General features: G+C 37.4%; 1 protein-coding gene across 35 annotated transcripts in view; it reads right to left on the reverse strand.

The window, feature by feature from the left end:
- The window catches only part of RBFOX2 (RNA binding fox-1 homolog 2), a 252255-nt gene that overhangs the window by 30608 nt on the left and 206668 nt on the right, over positions 1-14979 (reverse strand). For 20 of the 35 annotated variants that reach the window (XM_084876818.1, XM_084876808.1, XM_084876793.1 and 17 more), the window contains 2 exons: positions 7748-7894; positions 5087-5140 (listed from right to left, as the gene is read on the reverse strand). In XM_084876818.1, the coding sequence (XP_084732944.1) occupies positions 5087-5140; positions 7748-7894 (201 nt within the window). The remainder of the gene's footprint in view (positions 1-5086; positions 5141-7747; positions 7895-14979) is intronic. The other 15 variants (XM_084876797.1, XM_084876820.1, XM_084876815.1 and 12 more) reach the window with 1 other exon arrangement.

Genomic DNA, 14979 nt, shown 5'->3' on the forward strand with positions numbered 1-14979 from the left:
TTAATTTTAATTTAAGAAATCATGTTGATATGTTTGTCAAACTGTCAATAATGACTTAAATATTCTGGAACAAAACTATCAGACAGAAATATAACACAATCCACATATAATTTAAAACTATTACTAGCCACTTTAAAATAGTAAAACTAGGTAAAATTAATTTCAATACTGTATCTTATTTAACTGAATATATACAACATATGAGTGAAATGTTTGACATTCTTCTTGTGTGTTAAGTCTTTGAAATCAGTATGTATTTTCCACTTAAAGCACATCTTAATGTACACTTGCCACATTACAAGGGCTCAACAAGGCCACTGTACTGGACATTGTAGGTCCATGTGCTTTATACTTTTACCTAAGGTTCTCAGTTCCCAACGTTCTTCTATGTGAACAAATTAAATACACCCATGTTACATTAGTGGTTACCAGCTCTCTTTTGGAAATCGAGGAATACTGTGGTTATTGGTTGTGGTTAAAGCTTCTTCCAGTGTGACAAAATGTTATCACCTGCCTTGACATCATCAAGGGCATAGAAGCCGAATAACTGTCACCTTTTTAGTCTGGCCTCAGACGGCAATAAATAACAAGCAATAGGATGAGCATTGTGAAAGTATTTTTTAATTTGTATAATTTTGAATTTTTCCATCTCAGAAGAATGAGAAAGAAAATTTACCATGTAACTTTTTAGGGAGAAATCAAAAGCAGACGGTTCTCCTGGGTATGGCCAGAACACAGAAATTAAAAAATAAATAAAAGAAAAAGAAAACTAAAACCCATAAAATGGAAACAAAAGAAAATAAACTAAGCCCTTTGGAAATACATGCACTATTAATTCAGTCTTAAGTACAATGAAAATCATTTCACCTCAGCATTACCTGTCAATTTTCCTGAAAATTACAAATGCTGACTTAGTGCAATTTCAATACAGTCTTTTGACCATATTTATAAATAAATAAATAATCCTTTTTTTCTATGAAACTGAAAGTCAGGGAAATAGGGGAGAAGTTAGAGCATAATACGTATGTCTAAGGAATGGAAATAAGAAGTTTTATCTTCCCTAACTCCAGCTTAAAGTTTAGTCAAACCAGACAAATCTCCATCATTCCAGAAATCCACCTGTGAGAAGGAATAACACATCAACTAAAAATTTCCTAGCAAGCTCAATAACTGTTACTGTGCTCTATTTTTCGGTCCTTTCATCAACTTAATAACTGGTACTATCTGAAGAAGTAAAGAGCTTGTACACATTCAGTATTATAACACATACATGTCCTTTCAAGGGACAGCTCTACTAGAAGTATGTTTAAAAAACTTCATGAAAAGTACAAATGTTAGCATAAGCGTATTTCTTTATTTAATAAATTTGATAATTATGACAAATTGTTATAGGGCTGGATGACGATGAACAGGATGGTGGGAAATCTGAATTTCAACAATGGAATAAACTTTGAAAAGCAACAAGTTTGCAGGTTCTAAAAGTGTCTAGCAGAGAATGCAAGGTCAAGAGTACTGGGGATGGGCCGAAACCGGTTTGGCTCAATGGATAGAGTGTTGGCTTGGGGACTGAAGGGTCCCGGATTCGATTCCGGTCAAGGGCATGTACCTTGGTTGTGAGCATATCCCCAGTAGGGGGTGTGCAAGAGGCAGCTGATCGATGACTCTCTCATCGATGTTTGTAACTATCTCTCTCCCCTCCTCTCTGTACAAAATCAATAAAATATATTTTAAAAAAAGAGTACTGGGGATGGAACTAGGTTACCCTTATTTAGAGTTCTGTTTAAGATTCTATGTGAGAAAAAAAGACTGGAAGGAAATATATGATAATATTAGTGAATATTCTCTTTAATGAGCTATGTATGTTTTTTTCCCTATTTCTCATTAATATCTTGTTTTCCCTTTATAATCATTTTTAAAAGGGTGCTTTTTAAAAGTTGTCACTAAAAGGACAATATAATTTACTGTTCAATCTGACACTTTATGGAGAAAAAGGGACATTATTAATAATTATGTTAAGACAACAGGCATAAAAACTGGGATTGTCCTAGATAAACCAGGACATATGGCCACTCTGTATATATCTTCTTATTTATATTAATGCTGGGTTATGTCTGGTGAAATCTGGAGAATCAATACAGCTACACATGTCTATATAATCCTTTTCTAGTTTCTGTTTGAGTACCTTAGTTAATATTTTGGCAGGGGTACCATTTTTCATCATATATCCTAACTGAACACTTTCAAAAGGAGAGTCTATCCTTGTTTCACTTAATCACAGAAATTAAATACAGCTGACTTTACATTTATACAACGGACTAGGGAATAAAAAGACTTTTTTAAATGGCATGAAATAATTTAAATGTGTAGGGTGCACGGGTAAGCATGTAAATGACATATATTTGTTCCATAATCTAGGTAAACCAAATGCACAATATACTGTAAAGGTCAAAGAAGAAAAAAAAAAGTCAGCAACAGGGGACAATTACTTCCTGGAGCACAGAAATTCTACTCTGCAGGCAAGCTGTAAGGTAGAGTATTGGCAGGCAGGAAGGGATGGGCATGGCAGCATACAGTGCCCACTGATGATTTTAAGTAGGGATATTCTAAACCCCTGGGCTGAAAGTCTCATTATAAAAAATAAAACATGGCAAAGAGTTGCTTTTTGTTTTGGAGCCATTTGGTTAAATACCGTTTTACATGTATTACTTATCTCAGAATTAATTTGTGACTAGTTATTCCATTACTACTTTAAAAATATTTTTTCAATAAGGCTAATTTCTGTTCAGAAAGCACTCCGAAAAGACTGAACGACTCTTAACTGAACAATAGGACACGTAAGATTCCTTTTCTTGGGTTCCTTTCAAGACGTGTAATTTTATAGTAAACCCAAATATATTAGAAATGAGAAACTAAACTTAATTTAAAAAAAGAAAAGTACTGTTTAATTTATCTTCGGTGGATTCCAGAAGAGGTATCTAGGTTTGACTCCAACATAAATCTCTATTAATGAGCCTAAAACAGTTCCAGAGGAATCCATTCCAGCAAAGAACTTTAGGTAACAACAGGAGGGCAAGGGTGAAAACGGGTTCTGTGCCAGTCCTTGTAGGCAGGTTCAAGACAATCCCAAATTCTGTGCTTTGTTTTACAACAGTTACCAATGAGTAATAGTCTGTCTTCCCTTCAGCAGCCCAAAGGGAAAGGGGCAGTGAGGACGCAGCATGGAGCTGAGAGGCAGCATATGCTTGTAGATTTCCCAAAGAGGAGAGGAAGACTTCTGCCATTTAAAATGAAAATTATAGGGGAGAAGCAATTGAATCGGATAAATTTAAAAATCCTTGAAGTCAATGAAAGAAGCCTTAAGAAAGATCAATTTCCTTTGCTTCAAAGAATTCAATCAAATTATTTTCTTGGTAAAGAGCCTGATGAAATTATATTGGGCTTTCCGTTGTTAGAGTCTTGTTAAGGATAGTTTAAGTGCATACACTTAAAAGCCAGAAACATTTAAAATGCTACTTGAGATAAACAGTGTGGTCAATAATCTTCACATATTTATTTTACATTCATGTGCCTCTCATCTCTAAACCATTGTCATTGTTTCACCTTGTATCTAAAAAGGTCACAAAAAATAAAAGCAAACTTTATGACAAAGAAATAGGAATCTGTTGTGAGGAAATTACAAGCATTGTTTCACTGGTTACAGTTTGAATTGATTCCACTTTAAAAATACTTACCAAGGAAGTTCTGGAGAAAATTCTGTATAGGCATAATAATCTTTTTTGTTTTAACAGAAAACTGAAAGCTTAGAATATAATTACCTCTTAAATATTAAAAATAATTATTATGGCAAAAATTAAACACTTTTGTTGATGCATTCTATAAAGGAAGGGAATAACGATCAGGAGCATTAGAACAGTACATACATTTGTGTTGGTACAGCTGGGGGAAGCAGCTATATAACTCTGCAGAGAGGTGGTATTAATTTGGAATAAGAAATTAAAGAGATAAATACTAAAATAAATAAGCAAATAAATGAGTTTTCTCAAATTACATTCTTAGAGATTTAATCATAGCCAAGGGCTATTTTCAAAGCTCTGTAGAGTTGACCCAATGAAAATTAATTAAAAAACTGGTCTTACCTAAAAATGACAGTAGAACTGAACATAGCAAGGTAAATATTTATAAGCTTGGCCACAGCTGATTTTGTCTGTGGGGTGTACTTAATTTGTTAAGGAGGAAAAAACTTTCAAGTAAAACTTTCCCAAATTCAGTTAATCAAATATTTTCTCATAATGCCATTGCAAGATTTTACCATTCACGCATTCCTAAAAAACAACATTGCTCATTTTAGCGTATACTAGTAAAAATTCTAAATCACACAGATTGGGAATTTAATAGTGAATTATTAAAAAATGTTTTAATTAAAAATATTTCAGTTCTTGTATAGAACACATTTAGAAGAGAATCCACATACCAATTTGCACTCTGTTACTTCTTTAATTCTTATGCCAAAAAACTCACTCGCTGTATTCTGCAGCTGGCCTGTATGGCTTTTACTTAAAGGAGGAAATCAGTTCATAGTGAAGTCCTAAGTCACTATACTCTCTATATTTAAGTCTTGTCAAATTTCATTCGAAAGAGAGAGCAAGTTAACTGAATAACTGAAATATTAAGTTTGTTCTGAATATGTCATTTCAAAGTTCTATTTTTAAAAGCTGAATTGTTCTGATACTTCAGAATAGAATTTTCATAGAATTTCACTTTCTTTGGTCTTCTTTTCCTTTAATATAAGAAACTTAGGACAAACTGAAGTCTGATGAAGGATTGGTCCTACATCCTGTTTTCCTGACTGCCACACTCTCCCCTCCAACTCCTCTTGCTTCTATGCCATCACTCTCCTGGTTTAGGTATCAGGACAAAGTTTGGCCATGTGGCAGCTTATTTTTAGAGATAATCTAACCCTAGCTAGACAGCTGGGGATACTTTTTGCAGGCTTGAAAAACAGCTTAGGTTTTCTGACTACTTACTTTTTAAAATAAAACAAAACTAAAAAGAAACCAAGCTGACTTAATGCTGAAATGGAGCTTACCTTGGAACCACGTTCATTAAAGATTATTTCTACATCTAGGATTTTGCCAAATTGCTGCAGAGACAAAAATAAAAACATTCGTTTATGGTCAGCTGTTTATCCGCATGCTTTACTTTCGTCTGAAAAAGAAACAGGTCTCCCCATCCTCTACCCCCTCCGAATACCTATTTAACACCCATGTTTCTATTTGTTGGTAGGTCCCAATACCAGTTTCTGAGTTTTCTCCTTTTCCACTTGGTTTTCAATTCACTCACTCATGCATTACCCCCCCCCCCCCCCCCCCACTGTATGGTGGCAGCTGTCTTCAGAATATATTCAGAGAGTTTTCCTATGACATGCCTCTTCACATGGGCAAGAACTAGGGATTTCCCCCATGACATCTGTAATTTTTAAATGTCTCAATTTTAAGAAGTAAATCCTATGTAGAAAGATTTGAAGTCTGTTTTGCTTCCCATTCATTTTTCTTTAACTTATGAAAGTAAGCCATGTTCATTATCAGCTCCAATCTTACCACCTTAGTTCTGGTACACAGCCTTCCTGGCTCTTCCTTAGGCATGTATAAGCATGTATAGGCATGTAACTATTTTCACATATACTTAAAAAAAAAACTTAATATACTATGAACAACTTTCCAAGTCAATAAATATATGTCTGTGTTATTTCTATAGATTACATGCTATTTTCCATTATACTTAAACGTTCATAGACATTATGGATGACCTCATTTATTTGCCACTTTAATCTTTTTGCATTGAACACCATCAAGAATATTTTAAATAGTAACTTTGCTTTGTAATTAGTTAAATATTTTAAATTTGGAAAGTCAAAACAAAGCTGAAACTACAAAGCCTAAGAACTCTATTGTTAGGTAGCTAACAGCTGACTAGAGGGGCATACACAACACAGTAATTATTTGGAGAAGATGTGTATATAGAAACAAAACTTCCTGTGCTAATCAATCCTTGGATAAACTGCACCGAGAGGCTGTGCAGTAAATCTCCAGGTATCTTTTTACTAGTAACTCACACTTCTCTCTGAGTACTACACTCATACCCTATTATCTATTTCACTTGGATTTGAAACCAGACTTTGGGGACTATACAAAAATTAATAAGATAAAAAGAGAAAAAAATAATGCTTTCTCATTGGGCTAAAATATTATCATCATCATAAAAATCAGGTAGTAAGTGCCCTAGTTTTCTATAATAAACTTCTGGGCTTGCTTCTTGTTTCATCATTAATAGAAAATTAGAAAAATCATGGAAAGAGGATTTATTTTGGGTTGAAAAGCATTTCATTTTTTCCCCTATAAAACTAAGATTTGTATGGTGTTTTAGAGTTTGTTTTCTTTTATGTTTTCTAATGCATCCTCATAGAATCCTTCTAGCGTAAAAACTACTTCCCCTTTATGGTTAAAAAAGGAGGCTGAAAGAAGCTATTTTTCCAGTTTATAGAGCTGATAAAACAGAGCATGCAATCCATGCTCTTTACCAATGCAACTGTCCTTCTAAGTAGTAGGTACTAACCATGTGGAAGAAGACAGAGCAACCAGGTACCCTTGCAAGGAAATTTAATTTTTATGCACTTAGTGCCTTATGGAAAGGGTATAATACATTTCAAGAAAGCAATGTTAAGTGGCCTGGGCAGATCTTCAGTGGAAAACACACTTCTGACAAGAGAATGCACTCCATTTTCAGAGCTTAAAATTCCATGTTATCTCTGACATTTCAGTAGAAAACCTAATAACTCATACTCCTGGGAAGTTTCTTCGCAAATGTAACCGGAATTCTTTATGCTGCATTTATATCTTCTGTTGTGCTCTTTCCTGTAGAGAGGGAGACCAGCTGGCTACCATTTTCTCTGTAAAAGCTCTCTTCCAAGTTCTTCAATATTATTAAATCTCAACCCTGGCCTTGCATCCAAGTGCAACACACATCCAGGTAACCAGCTATAAGCGACAGAACTCTGCTCCAAGGTATTGTCACCATGAAGCGGCCTACACTCTAGGAAGGGGACTTGGGTTTTCTGATAAAGCACCAGACTGTGATACTAATAAAAAATTTTAAAACCCAGTTGTCTCTTAGTCCTAGATTAAGTTAAGAGTTTGCTCAAATTAAAATAAGGCAACAACACTATAAGCTCAGAAAAAATTTAAGATGTTCAGCAGTCAATCACTTTCCAGTAACTCAAATCTTTGCTCTTACATGGTTTCTATGATTGATCTGGGGAAGAATTAAAGAGCTGGAAGAAAACATCAGAGGCAACAAACTAACACCCAGACCTGATTTTATAATAGATATTGGTCTTGACTCTGTTGAGTTATAAGCAAGAAAGTGAAAATAAAACAAGGGTACTATCTGCTTTCACAGGTATTGTATTATTTAATTTGCAACATTCTGAAAGGTAGTAAATGCTATTTATCCTAATTTTAGCACTGAAAGTCTCACATGCAAGCAAAGGGTCACCTTATTTGAGAATTTGCAAAGCTGGTATCTAGTAGACAGGTGATAGGAAAAGTTTCTGATGAAAATATTGATTTATCCCAGGATCTTCCTCAATCTATTTGTAAGTTTTATCCTAAAGTACTAATGACTAATAATATATGTGGTAGATTAAATTATATTTTAACTATAAACCCCCAAAATGACTACAGAGACTTACCCCAAACATCTGTCGGAGATCGGGGTCCCGGAAGCGGAAAGGGATATTAGAGACATGCAGCCGTTTAGGGGTAGATTTACTCTCTGAATTTTCACTACTTTGTGTCTGTGATGGCTGGCCATCTGTCTGTGCTCCGCCTTCTGTCTGCTAAGCAAAGAAAGAAACAGTGAACAAAAAATAAATACAATTAATTCACAAGAATTATGTAAAATACAATCCTCCTCCACCCAAATCATTCTCAAACAGTGTCTTTAGGCAAAAATTACTGTTGTTCTTTTATGAGAAAAAAACAAAGAAAGATGTTATCTATGTTCAAAATGCTATAGTTTACAAATAAAATTTAGGTCTTTTGAATATCGATAGCACATTGGTAAAATGGGAGAAACAGAAATACTAAGTGACGTGCCTAAGACCACATGGAGATACATTAGAATAACTGAAGATATAAAAATAGTACCAGCCATGGCCTGTGTGGCTCAGTGGGCTGAGTGTCCCTTAGTGCACCATAGGTTCAATTCCCTGTCAGGACACATGCCCTGGCTGTAGGCTCGAGCCCCAGTAGGGGGCGTGCAAGAGGCAGCAAACTGATGTTTCCCTCAAAAAAATAAAATCAATAAAGACATATTTTAAAAAAATAAGAGAAATAAAAATAGTACCATTACTCTTAGATTCTTAGTAAAACTTTCTGTTTTAGATCTGCTTGTCTTGAAGAGTTGGTTGAATTAGTTGTAAGATCAATGCATTTCTGGCCTATCATTTCAGGACACAAAGGAATATTTTTATATTTTATTCCTTCTATGAGTTCCAGAGTTTATGACTACTGGGCTACCAAAGTATTATTTATATAAAGGGACTCTTGGTGACAATGGCCACTTTACTGAAAAGCTGAAGACACTTCTTACTCTGAAAGCAGTCTGTACTCCCCTCCCTAATCCACAAGAATCCAGGAAACTTTAGCACATACGCCAACCTTTCGCTGCTCAGAGCAAAGTTGTGTTGAGAAAATCTGTTTGGAAAGGCTTTAAGGGAGCTGACTAACCCACTACACACATATAAATGATAGATTTGTATAAATCTATAGTGAAAGTGTGTGAGTGTGAGGGAGCATTTTTAATCATGAGTCTCTTTTGCAGCATCCCAGACTTGTGTTCGTCTAATCACCCCCTCCCCCAAGAAATCCTCAAAAATGGTGCTATGTTGAGAAACACTTTTGGCAAATATCTAGTAGGTATGATTTATTCTAAGCATTCAAAAACCATTTATTTTGAAGCATTCACCTGGCAATTTCAGAACCGCGTGTCTTACTCTGATGTGCATGCCAAACCTGAGCTCATTAAAACCAACGTATTTTGAAACAGGGATGGAACTTACTATTCTTATTATTTCAGTAGAGTTAGAATTGAATCCCTAACTGATTCTTCTGGGTGACACAACAAATCCGTTCCCTTTGACCCAATGTTCAACTAAAAATAAAACAAAACTGTGAATCAGAGATACTTTTCTTAGAGATGTTAGCAACTATTGTGGAATGAAGTTTGAGACTTTAAAATATAAAGGATAATCAAGAATAAATTCCGAATGAATACCAGCTTTTCAAGTGTCAATCTGAGTGATGGCAGCTTTTATCTCATTCCATTCAGGCCTTGCAGATGGCTTAAATGTGCAATGATTCATGTGATATAAAAATAGCAGAAATAGGAAGAGCCCTGAAGCAATGACCTGCAAAAGTGTCAGGTTTTCAATCATCAATCTGGGCACAATGTAGACTACACAAAACAAATTCCACCAAAAGAAGGAACTCATTAAGTTACTAAGACCGCATCATGGACACCAAAAATAAGCAAGAGCACCAATTATAATGAATGCTTATCAAGAACCTTCAACCTTGCCTCTTATATCTCACAGCTGGACTACATGAAGCTTTCTTCAATCAAACTTTGCAAGCACCAGCTCAGGTCTGAAGGATGTCCCTGAAAAGTTAAAATCACTCAAGAAAAGTTAAAAAGACTGATTCCAGCTCCAAACCGGTTTAATATATAACTATCGGCAAGGTGCACGAAATTTGTGCATGAATGTGATGGTGGTGGTGTCTCTCATCCCACCTGTACCCTCTCCAATCTGGGATCCCTTGGAAAGCTGGATTTAAACCACTCACCTGCCTGCCTGCCTGCTCTCCCCAACCCCACCCCCCCACGCCCCTTGCTGGCCTGCTCACTCCCAACGGGCCCCCACTGCTGGCCTGCTTTCCCCCAACTGCCCCTCCCCTCCTGGCCTGATTGTCCCTAACCACCTATGCCTGGGTCCTGCCACCATGGCTTTGTCCAGAGGTCTCTTGGTTTAATTAGCATATTACCCTTTTATTAGTATAGCTCTATATACAGGTGGGCAAAAGTAGGCTTATGGAAAATAATACTATACACACACACACACACACACACACACACACACACACACACCCCTAAGTGATTGGCCAACTGCTATGATGCACAATGACCACCAGGGGGCAGGCGTTCAATGTACAGTCAGGAAACATGGAACAGAATGATGAATCTCAGAGGGAAGGGGTCATGGAGGAGAGCGGAAAGAGATTAACCAAAGATGTTATATGCATACTAGAGGCCTGGTGCATGGATTTGTGTATTGGTGGGGTCCCTCGGCCTGGCCTGTGGAGATTGGGCCAAAACCGGCTCTCCAACATTTCCCAAGGGGTCCCAGATTTCGAGAGGGCTCTGGCCAGGCCAAGGGACCCCGCTTGTGTACCAATTTGTGCACCAGACCTATAATTAATCTATATAATACATATATATATGCGCAACCAAACAACTGATCAATCGGTTGCTATGATGTGCACTGACCACCATAGCAATGCACAGGGCAGACACACAATGCAGGAGCTGCCCCCTGGTGGTCACTGTGCTTCCATAGTGGGAGAGCCGCTCAGCTGACCAATCAGCGCCAGACGCAGGGCTCATGGCTTGACAAGCACCGCTGTGGTGGCACACCCAATTACGACTGACTGGACACAAGCCTACAGCAGACGCAGCAAGGCCAGGATGAGTGGGAGCCACCCAGCCTGGGCAATTCTAGAACGCTTGGCAAGTAGAAAAAGTGAACTATTGTTTCCAAAATTCTCAAGCTTTTTGAGTTAATATAAATTTTCAATTAAAGTTTAACATACGTAATAGATACAAATGCACAAATAATAAGCATATCGCAGAACAAATTTTCACAACGAAAATACACGCAGGTGCCAGGACCGGTTTGGCTCTGTGGATAGTGTCGGCCTGCAGACTGAAAGGTCCCGGGTTCAATTCCGGTCAAGGGCATGTACCTTGGTTGCGGGCGCATCCCCAGTGGGGGGTGTGCAGGAGGCGGCTGATCGATGATTCTCTCTCATCAATGTTTCTCTCTATCCCTCTCTCTTCCTCTCTGTGAAAAATCAATAAAATATATTAAAAAAAGAAAAAAAGAAAAAAAAGAAAATACACGCAGGTAACCATCACATTAGATCAAGTAGCAGAACTCCAGAAGTACCCTGGGCTCTACTCCAGTCACAGGTCCCCTGCTGAAGGGTCACCACTATCCTGTTGGCAAAATTAGTTTCGCCATTTTTAAACTAAAAAAAAAAAAAAAAAAGCAGGGGGATCACACCATGTGTACTTGTCTGCCTTCTTTTACACATATTTTATATACACATCATAATTCACCCTCCCCATCCCCCGGTTTTATAAACATACAGAATTTATATGAGCTGCTTCCAGTTTTTGGCTATTAAGTTCTTTGTTACATGAATATTTTTGTTATGTCTTGTTATATGGAGCATGCATTTCTTGTGTGTGTTACTGTAAATGAGTCTAGGAGTGGATTTGCTGGGTTAAGGATATGCATAAGTTGAGCCTCAGTAGGGGGCCACTTTTTCAAAGCGCTGTACTAACTTATACCCAACTGTGTATGAGAGTTATAGCTGCTCTTAGTGTTGCCATGTTCATTTAAATTATTTGGTGGGAGGAGGAAAAGTAGTGGCATTATATTGTGGCTTTAATATGCTTTTCTCTCTCCAAAACCACGAACTTTCTTCTTACAGAATATTGTTGAAAAATGGGAACATCCTGTAAAATAGCATCTATTTCCTGAGTGTATACTATACAATGAATTCTTATCTAAGCCTTTTAATAATAAGCAATATTTAAATAGTGTTGACTATTTGCCAATACTGGCCTACATATTCTCTATATTTTAACTAATGTATTTCTTTCAACAATTGTAACAGTCGGTACTTTCTTTTTTTTTTTAAACTTGAGAACATAGTAGGTACTATTTTTTAGCCTACTTTTCAGATGAGGAATCTGAGAAATAGAAAAATTGCCTAAGTAATGAAGCAGGCCTAAGCCACAGTCTGGCCTCACTCTGTGGGAGGCCCCCAGGCTGATCAGGGGAAGGCACCACCCCCATCATCCCGCTGCTGCTGCCACTGCCACTGCCAGCCACCGCAGCCGCCAAGGTGTTTTCATCAACATGGATTTCAGTCCTTTCACCATGAAAAAATGACAACTTTCTTTAGGTATTTTCAAGATGTCTCTTTCATAGGATATGACATTTCTTTCTTTCTTATCTTCACCTGAGGATATTTTCTCATTGATTTTTAGAGAGTGTGGAAGAGAAAGGCAAAGACAGAGAGAAAAATAGCAATGTGAGAAGGACACTTTGATTGGTTGGCCCCGGCCAAGGAGGAGCCTGCAACCTAGGTACATGCCCTTGATCAGAATCAAATCCGGACCCTGTGGTCCACAGGCCGGGGCTCTATCCACTGAGCAAAACCGGCTAGGGTAGGATATGACATTTCTTAGCCCTTCCAGCAGCGGACTGTCGTTTTTTCTTCCAGGAGTGAGGTGAAAAAACCCTAGATCACCTTCTTGGATTCTTATGACCCAAGTTACCAAGAACACTGCTCGTGGCATATGGGGAGTTTAGCGAATGAGTGGTCAGAAAAGGTGTTTCCTCTGCAGCTCACGCGCAGAGGTGGGACTGCTGGCGTGCCGTTGGGGCTTGGGCAACCCCCTGTGTGTGTGTCCGCTCCAGGCCTGCTCCATCCATAGTTTGCTTCACTGCACACACAGTCCCCTCCCACCCATCTGCGTGCACAGCCTTCTCCTGAGCTGGTTGTGACTGTACAGCATCCCAGCTAATTAGCAAATTACCTCTTTTATACACACACACACACACACACACACACACGCATATATATATATACATATAGATTATTGAGACAGACAACACTCAGAGAAAAGGAAAAAGTTTTTAGCTATATCTTTGTTAAAAGTGAACAGATAACCTGTTCTGAGAAAAATCTCAGTCAATACAGCATTGGTTTGCTTTATTTCCTAGCCACTGAGCAACTTTACTGACTATATGACCAATCTCAGAAGGTTCTGTCTTTTCCTTCTTTGGTCATTTACTGACCTAATTTATTCACTGGGCAGGGGATGAAACAGAAGAGGCTGGAGTCTGTGACTGAGTTTACAGTAGGACTGGCAGTGGCAACGCTAGATGGGATCTGATGACTCAAGTCTGTACATCCATGCTTCAAACAACACAGCCGCCCAGTGAGGTCCAGCTATCTGTCAACACTGCAGAGCCTAGAGCTTTTACACTGAACAGCACAGCAGAGTTTAAGTCTCAAAACCTCATTCTAGAAATGAGGACTAAAAATGATTTGTTTTGTTAAATTCAAACTTTTAAAATTTGTATAATTGGGAAATGGATGAATGTTTCTGTTTCCTCTATGAAACATAAAAATATTTTAACTATTTACACTGTGAATCAATGTTCTGTTCTGGGCTGAAAAAGAACTCTGGCAATACTAGCTGAAGTATAACCTTCCAAGTCTTTATCATAAAACTTTATATGAGATACAAAGGAATCTCTTAATTTAGGAATAATATTTTGATTTATGAAGTAAACATTTCCTTCAATATTTAATTTTCTTCTGTTTCCTAGGATGTAATCATTTCTTATTTTCACCTCTGTAAGGCTAATGGGAAGGAGGGGAAATTCAATCCACACAGTAAGTCTCTCGAGAACCTGATTCATGTCTAAAACAACTATTAAAACAACACATTTTAATGAGTGTTTGGCTGGGTACAGAAATCTAGGTTAAAGAAAATTCCTTTAGGATTCTGAAGGCAACTTGCACTTGTTGTCTAGCTCCCAGTGATGCTGCTGAGAGGTCTGAAGGTATCACGATTCCTATCTTCTAGTATGACTTGCCCCCCTTCTCTCCGGTATACCCAGTGTTCTAAAATCCCACACAGATATGCCTTCATGTAGGTTTATTTCATTTTGATCTATTTTGCTGGGAATCCCATGGTCTCATAAGTTGGAAATTATTACCCTTCAGTCCAGGGAAGTTTTCTTGAATTACTTTGCTGATTATTCCCATCCTATATACTTTATCTTTCTCTCTTTCTGAGACTTATATTATTAGATGCTGGATATTCTGCTGGTCCTCTCATTTTCTTACCTCTTTGTTGTACTTTCTATCTCCCTGCTGTTTGACTATATTTGGTTCTGAAAATTGCAAAATTTAAGACTAAACTTACCCAAGGATAGAAGATATTTCTATAACTGTAAGGGTAGAACTACCATGTAAATTGCCATATAATATATAAGCTTTGAAATTAGGCAATTATTAACAAAGTTTTCATTTAGGAAGATTCACATTGGTTCTGTTAAAAGGAACCAGACTGGGCCCAAAATGGAGTTGCTTATGTCCAGACACATGCCAACAAACCAAAACCTAACTAAAATTTATATGCTTGGTTTTCCCAGCACTTGCCTGCTCAGCACAAGGTACCACACCACACCCAGCTCCAAGATTTCCCTTTCCTTCACATAAAGGAAGCAACCCTGTTTTAACCAATTAGCAAATGCCCAGTATGACTCCTTGTTCCTGCTCCCTTTGGCCTATAAAATCTCTTGCTTTGTACAGCTCTTCAGAGCTCCTTTCTATCTGCTAGACTGGATGCTAATCAATTCATAAATCACTGAATAAAGCCAATAAGACCTGTATAACTGTCTTAGTCAAATTTTATTCTTTAACAGTTTAAAAGTTGCCCCAAAGTGAAATTTCATTAATTTTTCTGTATCACATTGCAGTTCGAAAAATTCATATTTGTATAAAATAAGACTGGGATGTATTTTATACCTAAGCACATCTAAAGGACATATGTATG

Source organism: Pipistrellus hanaki (assembly GCF_964339955.1).
Source record: "Pipistrellus hanaki genome assembly, chromosome: 3".
NCBI classification, from domain to species: Eukaryota; Metazoa; Chordata; class Mammalia; order Chiroptera; family Vespertilionidae; genus Pipistrellus; species Pipistrellus hanaki.